The following is an 18189-nucleotide window of genomic DNA, read 5'->3' on the forward strand; positions in this document are numbered from 1 at the left end:
AACTAAAAAGGAAATTCAGTCCTGCCCATTGTCACCATAACTTTGCCTGTTATCATAAAAATACCTAATGATAACTCCTCTGTGGAATATACGTTGCCTTACCAGCTTCCATTGTAATATCTTGATCCATTCATCTGCCTCTACTCCAGTCTTTGCATACACATAGTATGTCCTCAGTGGGAATACTAAGCTGCGAAAAAGCATAAATATATAAAGACTAGGAACAACATACATCAGCAGAAATAATTGTTGCCAGCACAAGTGTTTATGTTACCAAAGATAAATTGAACAAAGAAAGAATTAGCTTTTCAGGAAGGGGAAAGGTATTTGATAAGCATGCATTTTTCTCTATCATCATTCTGTTCCATCTTCCAAGTCATTTATAAATACTGTATGATGAACAATGCTGGGTCCAGGACAGATCCCTCAGGTGCTCTTCTCTCTCCTGGATCAAGAAGAACCATTGGTGGGAACTCTCTGGATTTGGTCTCTCAACCAATTACAAATCTATCTAATAGTAGTGCTGCCAACCCCACAGTTTACCAAGGGCTCATTCAAACTAAAGAATTGTAGCGATGGTAGACCATCAATGAATGCTTGGTGCTGTAAGCTATATTTTAAAGGAAGGAACTGGCAGAACCACCTCTGAGTATTCCTTGCCTAAGAAAATCCTATGAAATTCATGTGGTTGCCATAGGTCAACAGGAGACTTGAAGGCAGAATACGGAATGGGATAAATATAATTAAGATCTAGCAAGACACTTTCAAGATCCATCAACAGGAATTTTATAATTTGATAAAATTCTATGTGTTAAAGACAAAACAAACATGTAACTCAAAATGTATGAATTGGAAAAAACAGCCTTCTCCAAATTGGTGTCCTCCAAATTTTTGTTGTTATTGTGTATGTTCAAGTATGGCAATCCTAAGGTGACCCTGTCATGTGGGTTTTCATGGCAAAATCTGTACTGAGGGTTTTTTGCCTTTGCCTTCCTCTGATTCAGGGTTCAGAGTGTGTGACTTGCCCAAGGTCACCTACTAGGTTTCCATACCTGAGTAAGGATTCAAACCCTGGTCTCCAGAGTCATAGTCCAACATTCAAACCATTATGCTACACTGGCTCAGATTCCTCCAAATATGCTGGACTACAAACCACAACGTTTGCAGCCAGCAGGCCTTTGCTGTTAAGAGTTTGAAGTCTAACAGATCTGAAGAGAAACAAGTTTGAGAAGGCTTACCCTTCAAGAAAGATAGAACAAAGTCAGGGAGGAGATGAAGAAATAACTGGGTCTTCCTGTTGGGAAACAGGAGAAGGTATCTCTCTGGACTTTGTAAAAGTAGTTCATTTATGTTGTTGGGGTAGTGCCATAGGCAGAACTTGGAAAGGTTGTATTGGACTTTCACTGGGATGCTTTTGGAAGAGGCAAAAAAGTGGTTTTATACATGATGGTTCAGGAATATTCAGACACTTCAGAAAGAAGAAGAAGAAGAAGAAGAAAAACCAAGGTTTTATTTAAGCTTAAACTTACCAAAAACAATTAACTTTATCTTGTGAATAGTCAAACTGTACGGCCGAGCATTCTGTTAAGTCGAGTGCTCTGATTGGCTCTGTGGACTTGAAAATAAGTTTATTTTTTAAACAATTATTCTGGGTTTATTTAAATGAGAAAGAATGCCCCCCCAAAAAAAAAACATTCCAGATAATGAACAAGTTTGGGCTACAGCTCTCAGAATTCTCTGACTAGCAGGGGTTGGGGAATTGTAGAAGGTATAGTCCAAAAATGTATTTGTTCCAGGCTCTGAGCAGGAGCACTCAGAGGAGAGCTTCCCATTATTGCTCTAATGTATAGAATGCCTGGAGACCCTTTGGTCTTCCAGATGGTTTGGGCTACATTCCCACAATGGGAATGGCTCCCTACCCCTGCATCTGGACAAGCAGATGTGGAGAAGGTGGTCCTGGCATGGTCCAGTTCCATGAAGAGTTTAAAACTACTTTCAAGAATGCCCAGAAACAGGTTGGAAGAAGGAGTTGTCCCAAGGTTCTGAGTGTAAGAACCTTTTGAGAGATGTGCTTCTAAAGAAATGAATAATTGTCTGGAGCCCAAGAAGGCTCTCTACTAGAGAGTTTGACAGTGGAAGACCATCTTCTCTCTTTCTTTTGCTGCTCCCAGTGTAAGAGTGTATGCAGGTCTGGTCTACCCATATAATAAATGGAATGGGAATAAGTTGATAATGTCCTGAAGTGGTAGAATGGAGTGTCCTACTTCACAGTGCAAGTGGACAGAGATGTCATATTTTAGAATGTTCTCCAATGTAAAAAAAAAGTTTTGCAAGTACAAAACTGTAATAGCAATGAGAGGTTCACTGATGAACAATTTGCTTTACTTTTATCCACTCCAGCTGAAATGGAATATCCCATTCTAGCACCTAATTCTTCAGCATGCATATAATCCATACTTCTAACTTGGGCTGTTATAAAAGAATGTGGTGAAGATGAAAAGAGATGAGTAAGAAATACTGTCAGGGAGAAAACCCCACACCAGCCATCTTTCTTGTCCCATAATAATAAACTGTTCTCCTTTCATGGCTTTAAATTAGTTCTCTCTTGAACATACTCCAGCATATAATAGAGAAGTCATGCCTACATCTCCAACATATTACCAATATCAACTGAAGTGACAAACCATGGAAATACATTACAGTTACTTCCATAAGAATAATGACAGACTGACTGGGAACCAGGACTGAACTGGGAGCAGGGAAAAAATGTATTAACACAACCCAGTGGCTTTCCTTTGTGCCAATAGGTTTTGGAGGATCTCACTGATCAGGTTAACATACAGCAGAGTCAAATAATTAAAAACACATGTCCAAGTCCAGCTTGCTGGCTCACCGTCTGGTCTTTATAGTATTTCAGTTCATTCCTGTGAAGTGTAAACCACCTAGTTTTCCAGTTCTGAAAGATGAAAGGGAAAGAAATGTAATACAAAGATAAAATTAGATATGGAAAAGGGCATTGATCAACAGTTCTTTTCTCTTCCTCATTCTTAGAAGCACAGAATCATAGATTTGGAAGAGGTCTCAAGGGCCATTATGCCCATTCCCCTGCCATGCAGAAACACACAATCAAAGCATCCCTGACAGATGGCCATCCAACTTCTGTTTAAAAACCTCCAAAGAAGGAGACTCCGCCACTCTCTAAGAGTGTGTTCTACTGTCAAACCACTCTTACTGTCAGGGAGTTCCTCCTAATGTTGAGATGGAATCTCCTTTCCTGTATTCTTGTTCTCTTGCCTTCAATAAGGGTATATCCATATTCATGCAAGGTTCATATACCACAGTAGATAATTTTTGATCACCCAGATTTTGATGAACCCCTACTCACATGATCCCTAACAATTGGTCAGGCTAGGGGTAGCAGAAAATGGAATTCATTGACATCTGGAGGACTATGGATTTCCCCCATCCCAAAGTGTACAAGAGTAAGTATTTCAATAGATAGAGAAACTGTTCAGTGTCTCATATAGTCCTGCTGAAGTACTAGTTTCTATATGTCCAGGCAAATTTCTGAAATTTTAAACTGAAGACAAGGAAATCAGGAAATGGGAGAAAGGAGTGACAGTAGTTGTGGTATGCTGGGTGCATATTTTATGAAGGAGAATAAAAAAGAGGCAGGTTTCAAAATGATACACATTTCAATGGAAGCCTTTCTCAGGAAAGAAAGAATTCAGTTGAGAAATTTCTACTAAGGCAATTTTTCACAGTGAGAATCACATCATATTGGCACATGAGCAGAAAATCCACCTGAAGCTGTTCCTGCTCCTATTAAATGCTTATACACTTGTTTGCCATTGGGCACACCCAGAATCAGCAGCCTCATAATACTGCATCACACTGCCTAATGAAAGGGTCTCCCCAGTACCTCTTGCATACAAAGGCCTAAATCCTCTTGTTGCTACTGCCTAGAGTAGACCCATGGAATCAATTAGATTTATCTATGTATTGATTCACTGTTCAACAATTGAGTCATTTGATCTATTTCAGCTGGGACTAAGCAACAGGAATCTAGCAAAGGTATACATCAGTATCTTAGACCAGAAACTGTCTAGGGACCAATTTTTCCCTTGAGGATCTACTGTGAGCTCCAGCAGCCCCACGTCAAAATGGAGTGGGGTGGGGAGAGAATAAACACTGGAATTAGCTTTTGGTTCTATTTTTCACCTTTTGGTGGGTTTGGAGGACTTGTGACTGTCCCAGGAGTGGCTGTTATGCATTTAATCATGGTACAAATTCTTCAAACCACACCAAAAGTTAAAACACACACACACACACACACACACACACACACACACACACACTCTGTGATATTCTGGAATCCTCCCAGGAGAGAGTGAATGCTGTTTCTGCCTAAATAAATTCAGCCCAGTGGAAGAACACAAGCAGCTTGTTTGCCATACATTGCTCATCCCTGTTAAAGACCTATTTTCCCACATAGATTCTATCTTTCTATTTGCCTATCTGTCTGTCTATCAATCTGTTAAAATGTATGCTTCTGCCTGTTAAAATGTATGCCTTTAGACAGGTCTATGTATAAATACTCTCCTCCTTTAGGGGTTTTAAAGTAGAGGTTGGATGCCCATCCCACAGGAAAGCTTTAGTCATTCGGGTCTCGTTCAGGAAATATATAAATATTTCTAGACCTGTCCAGAAACATGTGTTTTAACAGTATGACTTTACAATTTTTTTTAAAAAAAAGGAGGCAAAAAAGGCAAGCATTTCTTACCTTGACTATTCTGCCTTGTTTTGTTAGGTAGCCTTCTTTTGTGCCTAACTGTAAGGAAAGAGATTAAAAATTATTCACTAGTGTTAGGAGAAGATGGGGGAGTTGAAAGACAAGCAAATCTTCCTTTTGATAATGAGTCATTCCACCTCAATATTGCTAACAAAACAAAACATACTTGGAAGTGATTTTGCAGCTCATGAAGGACATTGATTTTGTCCTTATCTCTAGGTCACTGAATTCCCTGCCAAGAACATGGGCCCTGCTTTCACCTGAGATAAACATGCAAAGTAATTCCATTGGTAAAATGGAAATCTTCCTGCACCATTTATTAAAGGGAGTGCTTGTTATATTCTGGGAAGAAATGATGTCTAAAGACATAATGGGTCAAACTGAGCACCACATGACTTGCAACAGTGTGCTCTTTGTCCATTATGCATGTGCAGCAATGAAGCACTAACTGCTGAAATAGGCTTTGCTGTTCAACCTCACTAGGCATGTAAGATTGGCACAAACTACGGAAGGAAGAGACACGCAAGCTGGCTTATTTCAAAGGTTCTTGGGGGAACTCTTGTTCTGCCACCTCAAGAAAAAACAACTGTATTTATGTTTGTCTGTTACCTGCCCACAAAAGGCTCCTCTAGTCACCAGGAGGAGACTTTGATTCGAGTGGATAGGAAGATAATATTTGTTGACTCCACCAGCTCTCTGCAGTCCACTATTAACCTCCAAAGGTGAACCTGAATCTGCTCTGGATTATTCTGAGGTTTCATATTAAGAGGCTGAAATGCTATGCAGTTGAGTGGAGCATAAGGGTTTCGCATGCGGGACTCTATACCCTCCTACCATCCTGATTTGGAAGGGGCAGTCCCAATTAAACCTCTGTCTTTTTCAGATTCTTTTTAAAATGGTCCAGTTTCTCTCTCCTCCCACTTCCCTCCTTATTCCTCAGTTTACTTCAATTGCTGCAAGCTGAGTTCAAAGTGCAAAAGTAGTTTGCACTTAATTAACTCAGCAAAAGGGAGAGGAGAGAAGGAGAAATCTTGCCCTTCCCAATAGAGTAAGTCAAAGGCAAATTGCTGCAGTCTCTCCTAGTTTTTCTGTTTGTCCTCATCAATAACTTTTGCTGTCTTGACTACACTCTAATGTTGCTTTGCCACACATGTCCCATTTTTCATCTTTAAAATGTTGGAGGCTATTGACTTCTAGTACCAGCCCCAGGACCAATTGATGCATTGTAACAGACCCAACCACTTTCCATTTCATTGCTGGAGAAGGTGAGAAGGGGAATCAAACTGAGGATACAGAATAATAGTTTCATACAGCTGGAAGGAGCCACAATGACCATCTAGTTCAACCCCTTGCCATGCAGGAATGCACAGCTAAAGCATTTCTGAGAGATGGCAATCCGATCTCTGCTTAAAAACTTCCAAAGAAGGGGAGTTCACCAACCTCCAATGCAGTCTATTCCAAGGATTCTTACAATATAACTCTTCTTCATAATGGTTTACATTTTCATCTTGGGACATCTTCCATCAAGATCCACTGGGGCCCTCTGGAGGTCTCAGAAGATGATGTCACTGATCCACACGTTATTGTGTGTATCACTAACAAGGTGGTGGCCATAGTGTGATACAAAAAAATAGCAAAGAAGAAACTAACAGTATGTTAACACTCTATTACAATAATGTCACAAAGGAATGAAACCACAACTCAACCATTATCAACAATGACCATAATATTACCGTATATACTCAACTATAAGTCGACCTCATGTTTAAGTTGCAAGCAGGTTTTGGGGCCAAAATAATGGATTTTGATATGACCTGTGGTTAAGTCAAGGGTAAAATTTAGGAGCATGTAATAAAGGATCTAAAGAATGAAGCAAAGGAAGAAGTTACAGAATTCCAGCAGGCATATCTGTTTGTGTTCACACTAAAAGCTGAATGGATAATAGAGTAAAGGGGGATCAGTGCTTCCAGGACAGATTATACTCATGCCTTTCATCAAGGGGTGGTTGCTTTTTTTTATAAGACTTAAAGTACAGTACTTACATTGATCTGTGGATAAGTCAACTCAGGTTTTTGGGGTCAATTTTTTGACTAAAATTTCTAGACTTATACATGAGTATATACAGTATGTAATACTACAGAATACTGTACAGGATATGTAATACAAAGTACAGTTTTCCATGTTTCCATGTTTTCCAATTAACTATATTGATGGAATAGAGCTGTGATGGCGAACCTGTTGCACGCGTGCCACGGGTGGCACACGGGGGGCGAGGGAGAAGGCGGAACGGGTGCGTGTCCCTTCCGCCTCCTCTCTACCATTTTCAGGCCAGCGAAGCCCGAGGAGGAGGCGGCTGGGACGCGTGCCCAGCCTCCTCCTCCTCCTCCTCCTGGCTTGCCTTCGCTGGCCGGGAAAAGGCTCCGTGGAGCCCTTTCACAGCGAGTGAAGGAAGGGTGAGGGCCCGTTTGCCGGCCTCTGACAGCCCCAGAATGGACCCTCAGGGGCTGGCAAAGGCTGGAGGACAGCGCGCCGTCCTCCACGGCCGTTTTGCCGGCCTCTGACGGCCCCTGGAGGGACCCTCAGGGGGGGCAGAAGCCCCGCCCCTGGAGGGCGGAAGCCCCGCCTCGGCACCCAGCCCCCATCCTGGGGGTAGAAGCCCCGCCCCCGGCACGCAACCTTTAAAAGGTTCGCCATCACTGGAATAGAGCATACGAACAACAATTGATATGAGATGGCTGGATGGACATCTGTTGGGGATGCTTTGACTGTGAGTTCCTTCATGGCAGGGGTTGGACTAGATGGCCCTTGCGGTCTCCTCCAACTCTATGATTCTATGGTTCAACAACACTGAAGGTCAGAAAAAACCTATACCATTATTGTGAGCCTTATATTCTAGAAATAAGCAACTGTTCCTGTAGTAAATAATCCAGTGAAATCAGATCCTGCGGAAACTATGTCCACAGTGCTTCCTCTGGTCTTCACAACCTCTGTTCCAGCAACATGATTTCCACAAGGTCTAATATCCATCTACTACCTTCAGTTTCCATGAACTGTATTGCTGCACTATTACAACCACCATGGAATTGACTATTGTTTATTAGAATATATAGTTCTCTACTGTACTTTGTATTATGTATCCTGTGTTCTGTAGTATTACTACAATGTGGTTATATACATAATAATATGGTAATTGTTGATAATGGTTGAGTTGTGGTTTCATTCCTTCAGGACACTGTTGTAATAAAGTGTTATTAGTTTCTCCCTAGCTATTTTTTGTGTTTTCTGTGAAACCCTCCTGTTGTGTGTTTTCTGGACATAGTATGAGTCCAGATTTAAGAGTTTATTTTTAACCACAGTTATGAAATTTCTGTGATACTTCTCCTCTTAAGATTTCATGCCAGCCCTAATTAAATCCTATTTCCACAATAAGATATGAAAAGGTTCATCAACTCCAACCAGTGCTCAACCCAACTAACAAAAGAGCAGACAACTCACCGAGGGTGCATTGGGGATGAGGTCAGTTTCTGTTTTTCCTGTTTGCATTGCTGTGTGAACTCGCACAGATTCGTAAATGGAAGGTTCTTCCACTTTTCTGGGATACGGGTGCTTCAGTACAATCAGAGTGCCTATATGAAGAGAAATGGTAAGCGATTCACAGAGAAGTACATTTAGCCCTTCCATGCAAAGAGTAAGCACCCAAAAGAATATGGAAAGCAAATGGCAAATGAACCAAAAAGTTCCAACTATAGTTCATGCAAACCACATCTTCTCGCCCTTGAAAAGGAATATTTATTAAAATACCAGCACATCACATGGAGTAAAAAACCTGCCTATTTTTTATAAAATCGTTGTTAGTTCAAAATGTTATCAAAAAATAAACAATTACAAACAATAAACATTCAGTGTTATATTTCTATCCTGCCTGTTTCCCAGTTCAGAATGCAAGGTGGCTGGCAAGAATTAAAACAAACATACTTAAAAATTCAATTACTACAAAAGTTTAAAAAGTATTTAAACAACTGTATCAATCAAAATTATAACCAATTAAAAATCGTTTTAAAGAAAACAGCAAATAAACAATAAAGCACATGATGCAAAGCCGAGTCCCCTTAAGCAATCAGCCTTCAAAGGCCTTTGTTGTTGTGTGTCTTTAGGTTGTTTCCAATTTATGGTGATCATAAAGTCAATGTATCATGGGGTTTTCATAGTAAGATTTGTTCACTGGGGTAGTTGCCTCTGTTTCTTAGGCTGAGAGAGTGTGACTTGCCCAAGGTCACCCAATGGGCTTCGACAGCCAAACATGGATTTGAACCCTGTTCTCCTGGAATCCTAGTCCAACACACAAAACCAGTGGGGTTTGAATGGGGCCCACAAATTCAAATTTTAGCTCAAAATGCTTGAGATTAAACCTGTGGCCATGTGCATGTACTTTACCACTGAATTATGGTCCCTCTCTTAATGGCTCAATGGGAAGTTGAATCTTAATGTTCTGCCCTATCTAGTACTTTACTTGCACACTGGATGGACAGGCCACAAATAAGATACCCATCTTTAACTGCTTATTATTCTGGTTACTTGTGATCAGGTGATTGCATCATGTACAATTCAGCATGATTTAGTGCTATTGCATCAATAAGTAAACCTTTTCAGCTTTCCATTTCTTTCTCTCTTTGCTAGACTCTCCTGTACTTATTTTATTTTATTGTTGATACTTAGGTGGTTGAACAAATGATCTTAAATCTATATACATGCTTAACACAGATTGTCTGCTTTTTCTCTGGCACCTCTTAAAATATTGCCATCTCAAGCTAGTTGGGTTAGTTGAGCAGTTAGTCTGGTCCAGTCAGTGACCTATAAATGTGGTGCAGTCTTGAGTCAGCCATGTTCACTACTTTGTGTTAATCATAGTTGTTTGCAAATGCATTTTATTATTTCTCATTGTGTTCCTATTTATGATTAAACAAAGGCTGGCAACAAGCCACTCTCTTAGCAGGAGTATGGCCTGCAAAGGGGGTGTATGTGTGACCTTCTGGTAGTCAATAAGAGAGCTTTGGGGATTCTAGCAGGACAAAGGGAGGATTACATTACATCCATTAAGCCAGTTTTTAATCTCCCAGGCTTTGTAGTGTTTTGGCCACTTGTGTACAAAACCAGCAATTATTTATCTCCAGTGTCAATGTTCATTTCCTGTGCATTGCTTCATATAGAAAAGCAACATGGAAGTGCATAAGTTCATAGGTATTGTGAGGTTTAACACCTCTTTTCTAGCTAGTGGCACTGTCCGTTTTAGCACATGAAAGGAGTTTCACAGAGCTAGCAGAATCTGATTTGGGAGTTGGAAAGCCAGTGGGTGACCCTATCATTCAACACTACAGATCAGATTCACTGGTATCATATAGCATCAGCCCCCTTAACTGTTAACGGATGTAACAGATGGCAGGAAAGGTGGTGGTGGAAAGGAAGGGAAGGGAAGGAACTACAATAGCATGGAAAGCTCATCATATATAATAAAAATAAACAATAAACTGTAAGGTTCCAAAATAATGTATGCTTAGGAGGCAAAACATGGAGAAAAACCTCTGTGCTTTCCACTAGAACAAAGAGGTGTTGCGCAAGACCAAGGCAATCTCTGTAAAACTGTGACAGAAGATTGTTCAGATGGATTATGCCTGTAGTTCTGAGGAGTAGAGGGAATTATTTGACTTTGTTATCTTCAATATCATCCACGAAGCTCAAGGTAATATCCATAAGGTGTCTTTAATTTGAAAATGTCAATTCTAGTTTAAAATGAATTATAACTAAAATCCACTCAAACAGTTCCACACAATTACAGATTCAATCAAAGAAACAAAGCAAGGACTTGGTGGTCAATTTGTCTTCCTATACATTAACTCAAGAAGAACACTCATTAATGAATAAAGGCCTTTCCTTTGTACCCACCCCTAGTTATAATTCATTTCAAACTAGAATTGACATTTTCAAATTAATCAGACAACGAAAACTATGGTTCTTTTTTGGAGAACCTCCTAATGATAAAATATCCATAAGGTGGACAGTTGGCATCTCATCCAGAAAGTGACGAGGCTTGCTAACTCTCCCAACATCTGGTCTTATATTTCTGCCCTATTAATGTAATTGTTGCATAATTAGTTGATAATGGAAGCCTTTTCTTTCTTTTTTCCCTGGATTAATACCAAGTGGTGGTTGTCTATCAAAAAACTCTGGGGCACTTCTTGTGTGCAATAACAAACCTTTTTAGGAACTGCTTAACAACAGAGCTCAGGTTTCAGAGTAGTGAGTCAGTTGGGGCCACTGCAATGTTGCCTTAACACTCATGTCAGGAAATAGATATGACAGTTCAAAGAGATTAAACCATTTCTGGCCTAGAGAGCAGTCATTTAAAAAACAAACAAAACAAAACCCTTGGCAAAAGCCTGTTGCCTTTCTTTGCAGTCCCTTTCTTTTCTAATCCATAATATACTAGTTATATTTACATATTTCTTCATCCTTTAAAAGTAACAATGTTAAAACTTAACTTCTTTACTGTAAGGACTGTTCTAGCAATGGAACAGACTGCCTGGGAGAACGGTGGACTCTCCTTTGGAGGTCTTTAAGCAAAAATTGAAAGGGCATCTTTTAGGAGTGCTGAAATTAGACAGTCTTGCATGGCAGGTTGTGGGACTAGAATGGATTTTGCAAATTCTTCCAACTCTAAGATTCTATAATGCTATGATTCTATAATTATTTATTGAAAATGCACCACATGCAATAATGTTACTAATAGCAAATCATACCATGATGTTTCATTCCATTCATGACTCTCATTTTTAAAAAAATCCCTGAGAGTCGCACCAAAAGGTTCCAACGAAAGCACTCCTTCAGTGGCAAAAGGAAACATCTAATTCCTTTAAATAGTTACATGTATATTTTGTTTTTGTTCCTATAAGTTTAAGGTAATTTCCCACTTTATCTTCACAAAACTCTGTAGAGTACATTAGACTGGAGAGAGAGAGAGAGAGAGAGAGAATGACTGGCCAAAAGTCATCCAATGAATTTCATGGATCAGAAGGGACTTAAATTTGGATCTCCACCAAATACTAGGCCAGCACCCTAACCACTATAAGATTTATAAAAGCATTTATTCCAGATGGGCTGGAGCTATTAATAGAGCCAAACTTGGGCTGCTGCCACACTGCAAAAATAAAGCAGTTTGACAGCAATTTAATTTCATGCAATCTAGGATTTGTAATTTGGGGGGGGGGCAGCAGAGCTGTCTGACAGGGAATGCTAAACATCTCACAAAACTACAAACCCCAGAATTCCATAGCATTGGGTCATGGCAGTTAAAGTGGTGTCAAACTGCTTTATTTATGCATTGTGGATACATGCAAAATTTTTCACAAGAAGTCATTGATTTGGATCTCCTTACTTTCAATGTTTGATTCCAAAATTTATACAGTCGGCCCTTCGTTTTCATGGGGGATCCGTTCCAGACACACACACACCCTGCAAAAATGGAGACTCATCTATATTCAAGCACCATAGGCTTGAATGGGGTGCATGTGCGCAAGTGTGCACAGCGCCCGCCCGCAGGGGCACACCCCATTGAAAATAATGGAGGTTGCCCCTCTGTGAATATTCAAGACTGCTGACCTCAAGTCCGTGAGAATGGAGGGGCAACTGTACTTCATTAAAAAATATGTATTCTAAAAGGGAAGTACAGTATGTCCAGCTGTTGTGTTGTTGTCGTGTGCCTTCAAGTAATTTCTGATTGATGGCGATCCTAAGGCAAACCTATCATGGGGTTTTCTTTGCAAGATTTGTTCAGAGGATGTTTTCCATGGCCTTCCCCCGAGGCTGAGAGCCTGTGACTTGCCCAAAGTCATCCAGTGGTTTTCATGGCTGAGTTGGGAATTGAACCCTGGTCTCCAGAGCTATGCTTTGCAAGTATGTCCTGATCTACTTCCAAATGCACCACACCTATTTTTAAATGAGAATGAAAGTACACAGAGAGATCCATTCATTAATTTTCAAGATTACATGGAATTTGCCTGTATACAGGTTATTAAGGGTCTTGAAAGGAGTAAATGCTCTCAAAGAGTGAGGTGGGAAGGAGCCCCATTATTTTAAAACTTTTGCTTGTATTGTTTTCCTCAGCTCTGCTTAGTTATTCTGAGCAGAGCTAAAATTGTTTTATCACTTGAAGTGGGCACATGTCTTACTTCAAAAACTCTTTTATTTGACCTCCTTTTAATGGGAAGTGCCCTGCTCTCTGAAGTTCAAAAATTTTAAACATTTATACTTAATTTAGATGTTAAAATGTAATATATTGTGTAAGTCTATGGCAATTTATTCTCTATTTCCCATCTATGAGTTTCTGGAATGCAAAATGTCTAGTCTGACATAATATTTAATATATTACATTTAATACCAATGTACAGTAATATACCTAGCTAGGAAAGTGTGGCCTAATATAAAATAAAAGGAACTGCTATAGCCATATTCTAGAATAGGGAGAAAGAATAAGAGTAGCATAATGGAGATACATGAGTGTGTAAAAATATTCACAGGTACAAAAGCAAAACTTGATAACTGTTTTAAAATGTCTGTGTGTGAATATAAATATATATAAAAACAAATTCTAGGTACCTGTCTCACTGCCAATCAAAGGCTGATTTGCAAAATGTTTGATCAGTTCTTTCAGGGTGGCAAATTCATTGAAGCCAAATTTGTATGATGACCCAGTGTACTCCACATGAAAATGTTTTACGGAATCTTTTGCTCTGAAACAAAAGAAAGAAAACTGTTAGTGTATAAGATGATACACGTTCTACTTATTGTAGCACATTTTATAATGATGTCAATAGGCCTGGTAAACCATCAGAGAATTCTAATGTATTCATACTACAAGGTTATAGCAATTTGATAGCACTTGACATAGTTTCCCAGCAGGCACAGGCAAAAGCAAACTGCTTTAGCCTCTCCTACCTTGTATTTCCTTCCTCATTAGTAATTTTTGCCGTCTTGATTACACTCCAATGTGTCCCACTATTCATCTGAAAAATGTTGGAGAGTATGCTACAGTTCTGTCATTATCAGTCAGTAACTATGATCTCCCTCTCCATCCTCCCACCAACTGCAAAAGCTTGTTACTGGTCCATATGTATCACTCTTGGCAGATAAATTTTCATTTTCTATTTTTTCCCATTCCTTCCATTCCCATGTTATAGAGCATTTGGGATAGATAATCTTGGGTGCACTGCAGTCAGCGTGCCAAGATATATTGTTGAGAGACTGAGGATTTGGATAAAAAAATAATTTAATAATGCCAGAAGTACTCCTATAAATGCACAACTTTATTAGGAAAACTATAGGTGATACATCTTCATGGGAACCAATGACTTCTTGATATAACTAAATGGCCCAAGAAAATCAAGAAGACAAATCTGTATACCCTTCCACTCGATCAAGGGTTGTGATAAGCTAGCTGTGAGTGACAAGGAAACAGGTTTTGAGTGGGATAGTCTAAAAGAGGAAGAGGCAAAGGCAGCTTGCCAGGGAACTACACTGGCATAGACAGTGACAACTGGAAGAAAAAGGTTGCCTGTAGTGGTTGCCTGATGAAAAGTACAGCACTGGAGAAACAGAATGTTTAAAGCAGGTAGACTTTCTCTGCCTTTCCTCACAACTGCTGTACACCTCCAGAAAAAGTGCAAGGCCATATTGTTAGCATAGTGCACCAACAAGATTCCAGCACAGAGAGTTCAGTTTTTGTACTTTTTAAGCTGACAGCATTATAAACAGGCTTAGAAATCTTATGAGGCATGGTGACTCTGGCCATTTGTTAGAATGTTTAACATATGCCCCTATTTATGTACACATTCTCTGTTTGTAAATAGACCTAGGATGCATCTGCACTGCAGAAATAAAGCACTTTGACACCATTTTAACTGCTGTGACTCTATACCACAGAATCCTGTGATTTGTAGTTTGGGGAAACACCAGAGCTAACTGACAGACCTGGCTGAATCCTTCACCAAACTACATATCTCAGGATTCCACAGCATGGAGCCATACAGTTAAAGTGGTGTCAAACTGCTTCATTTCCTCTAGTGTGGAAGAGGTGTTATATATTACAGAATACTTATACATTCCCCAATGACCCCCTTTTAAACAGGGATAGGGAACTTAGGCCCTGTGACCAAATCTAGCTGTGTAGGTTTCCCCAGAAGTTTATAATCTCTTCTGGACAACACCACTGTCTGGTGTTTCCCCAGCTTTTGTACACTTTTTATTCCTAACCCAAAAATTTAAAACACCTCTCCTAGGGAATATTTTACTTGCACGAAGAACTTTAAACAAAAATGTGCAGGTATTTTAGTCCCCCTTTTCATTTTCAACCCAGTCCACCATCTAGGTGTAGACCCTGTGAACTCCTCTGAAACCTGGATGAAAGACATTGTCACCCTTTTCCCGAAGGAAAGCCAACTCAGGCTACACCCATGGAATATACTGTCACTCAGACTCCATCCACGCTGCAGAAATAATCCAGTTTGACACCACTTTAATTGCCACGGTTTGATGCTATGCAATTCTGGGAACTGTAGTTTTGTGAGATATTTAGTTCTCTGTCAGAGAGCTCTGGTGTCACAAATAATTACAGTTCCCAGAACTGAATATGATCATTCTAAATAACCCAGAGCAGATTCATGTTTACCTGTGGAAGTTAACAGCAGACTGTAGAGGGATGGCAGGGTCAACAAATATTGCCTTTCCATGTACTGATTCAATGCCCCCTGATGACTAGAGAAGCCTTTTGTGGGCAGGTAGCAGACAGACATAAATATAATATTTTTTCTTTAAGTGGTTATTTTCTTGGTAGGACAACAGATTCCTCAAAAACCTTTGAAACAAACCAGTTTGCTTGCCACTTTCTTCAGTAGTCTGTCCCCATCTTACATTCCTTATGAGGTTGAACAACCAGGCCTATTTCAGCAGTTAGTCCCACATTGCTGCACGTGCATAATGAACAAAGAGCACACTGTTTCAAGTCACATGGTGCTCAGTTTGACCCATTATGTCATTAGACATCAATTATTCCCAGAATATAACAAGCAGCCCCTTAACCTATGATGAAGGGAGATTTCCATTTTACCAAAATCAATAGGATTACTTTGCATGCTTATCTCAGGTGCAGGCAGGGCCCATGTTCTTGGCAGGGAATTCAGTGACCTAGAGATAAGGACAAAATAAATGTCCTTCATGAGGTGGAAAAGCACCTCCAAGTGTGTTTTGTCAGCAATACCGAGGTGGAATGACTCATTGTCAAAAGGAAGAGTTCCTTGTCTCTCAAAATCAGGACAGTTGGAGAGTGTACTCTACTTACAAAAGCAGCTACTAAATCTTACTTCAGCACTGGTAACAAGAGAGTGTCTTTCACCACCCTTCAGGGTAGCAGATTAATTTATGGGCTGCAGGTCAGGGCATTTGGCACACACAGGTATGTCCTCCAAGAGAAGGAAAGAGCCAAGAGAGTTAGGAGAAATGATGAGGTGGCACTGCTGATCCCCCAGGATCTGTTACCTAAAGTGGCTGAAGGCCTTATGATAGCGATGGTCCCACTTGCCAGATATAAAGCAAGAGAATATTCATATACTTTCTAATCTCCTCATATGATGAGGGATAAGACAGTTGCAGCTTCTTCAACCTGTCTTCTCCCTGGATCTGTGATCCACAAAGGTATCATGTGTATCACACACATACACTTTCTCTGCTTGCTGCCTGATGTATCCTGAGTCCTTATCTGTTACAGTAGTTTAGGGGAAAGAATGGTTGAAACAAGTTGCAACTGCATGACTTCCTCTACCCATGGGCGTTTACAGATATTTCATTGTTCTCTGGCTTTGAACCTGGCAATACTAATTAAGCATCTGCTTAACATTCTTTGGTTTAAATTAATAGTATCTAAACATGCTGGCATTGGACTGTGCTATGTTGCAACGTATTTGAAAAAGCATTTCCTACTTGCAGCTGAAAGGGAGTATGATATTATTGCACAAAAACATGTGTTTTCATTTAAAAGGGGGTTTCTACTCTAATATATTTCAGAATATATCACCATGTGTGAACATCTCAAAGCTCAGGAAGGTTCACAGGGAATCATGTAAGGGATACTTATAACACTGTACCTTACTGACAGAGAAAAAAGTGCAGTTTTGTCATTGCTCTTCCTTAAGAGGTAGCTTCCATCACTGCCATTGGAAAGAAGAAGGGCCTCTGCTGCATGACGAGTGAGACCATCATGGTACCACCTAACAAGACATTGAAGATCAAGATCCATTAAGTGTCATATTGGTTACAATGAGCTATAGAGCAAAAAGTTGTTCTCACAGGCAAAGAATACTGTACATCACATTGCAATAATGGACAGTGGCAATAAATGTCATCCATCAGTATCAGATTTAAGGGAAAACAGTCCAGTGAACCCTTGTGATGACGCATAAGGTCAATCAACTATGCAAGAGCAACAAATGCTACAAACACTTCACATGAAAAACTGACAATACTGCACTGACATTCAATGGCTGATCAATAGGAAAAATTAGAACATCAGTATGCCCATCAACCCAAAGGTGCATAAAACAGATTGACTGTGATTAGATCCATACAGACATACATGATCTCACAACACAGAGACAAACCATTCATGTAAATTGTGTATCAACATTGGCTCACAAATGCCATTATAAAAAACTACTCCTAAATTAAACAAGTGAAAAGGAAGTCTAAGTCACATAGGTAGATATACAGACTCACAGAAATAGAAGAGACTAAAAGGGTCATCCAGTCCAGCTACTGTCATGCATAATGTATATTGTAACTCAATAGAAGCATAATGAAACAGAGTACACAATAATGGGGTAATGTAGACTTTAGCTTGACAGGAATCTCTACTTCCTAAAGATAGAAAGATTTCCTGCTCTGATTATGGAAGTAAAGATCATTTTGATATCTCCCAGAATCACAGAAGCCAGCAAGGTAACTGAATATTCAGTCTGGATCATTTAAATTAGGCTGATATCTGGTTTTCATCAGTGGTATCACTAGGCTTGGTGTCACCTGGAAGTCATAGTGTCACACCCCCCCTTGACCTTCTCCCATTTCACATCATACAGAATCCTTAGTCATGCTTTTTTGCACTAAAATTACTAGTAAACCGTAATTCCCATATGCTAGGATTGAGCCAGGGCAGTTAAAGTGGTCTCAAACCAGATTATTTCTGCAGTGTGGTTTGGACCACTGCCAACCTGAGGTGGCCATCCCATTCTTCCTAATGGTAAAGCAGGCCCATCTGTTCAACCAAATGTTTCAACTGCAGAAAATATTTTCAAATCATC

General features: G+C 39.9%; 1 protein-coding gene across 3 annotated transcripts in view; it reads right to left on the reverse strand.

The window, feature by feature from the left end:
- The window catches only part of DAPP1 (dual adaptor of phosphotyrosine and 3-phosphoinositides 1), a 32924-nt gene that overhangs the window by 3166 nt on the left and 11569 nt on the right, over nucleotides 1–18189 (reverse strand). The window contains exons 2-8 of one of the 3 annotated variants that reach the window (XM_042468547.1): nucleotides 16981–17103; nucleotides 13442–13575; nucleotides 8288–8418; nucleotides 4784–4831; nucleotides 2894–2956; nucleotides 1530–1615; nucleotides 103–185 (exon numbers count right to left, since the gene is read on the reverse strand). In XM_042468547.1, coding sequence (XP_042324481.1) covers nucleotides 131–185; nucleotides 1530–1615; nucleotides 2894–2956; nucleotides 4784–4831; nucleotides 8288–8418; nucleotides 13442–13575; nucleotides 16981–17103 — 640 coding nt within the window. In that variant the 3' untranslated portion in view covers nucleotides 103–130. Of the gene's footprint in view, nucleotides 1–102; nucleotides 191–1529; nucleotides 1616–2893; nucleotides 2957–4783; nucleotides 4832–8287; nucleotides 8419–13441; nucleotides 13576–16980; nucleotides 17104–18189 lie in introns of all 3 variants that reach the window. The other 2 variants (XM_042468546.1, XM_042468548.1) reach the window with 2 other exon arrangements.

The sequence above is a fragment of the Sceloporus undulatus genome, chromosome 5 (genome assembly GCF_019175285.1).
Source record: "Sceloporus undulatus isolate JIND9_A2432 ecotype Alabama chromosome 5, SceUnd_v1.1, whole genome shotgun sequence".
NCBI classification, from domain to species: Eukaryota; Metazoa; Chordata; class Lepidosauria; order Squamata; family Phrynosomatidae; genus Sceloporus; species Sceloporus undulatus.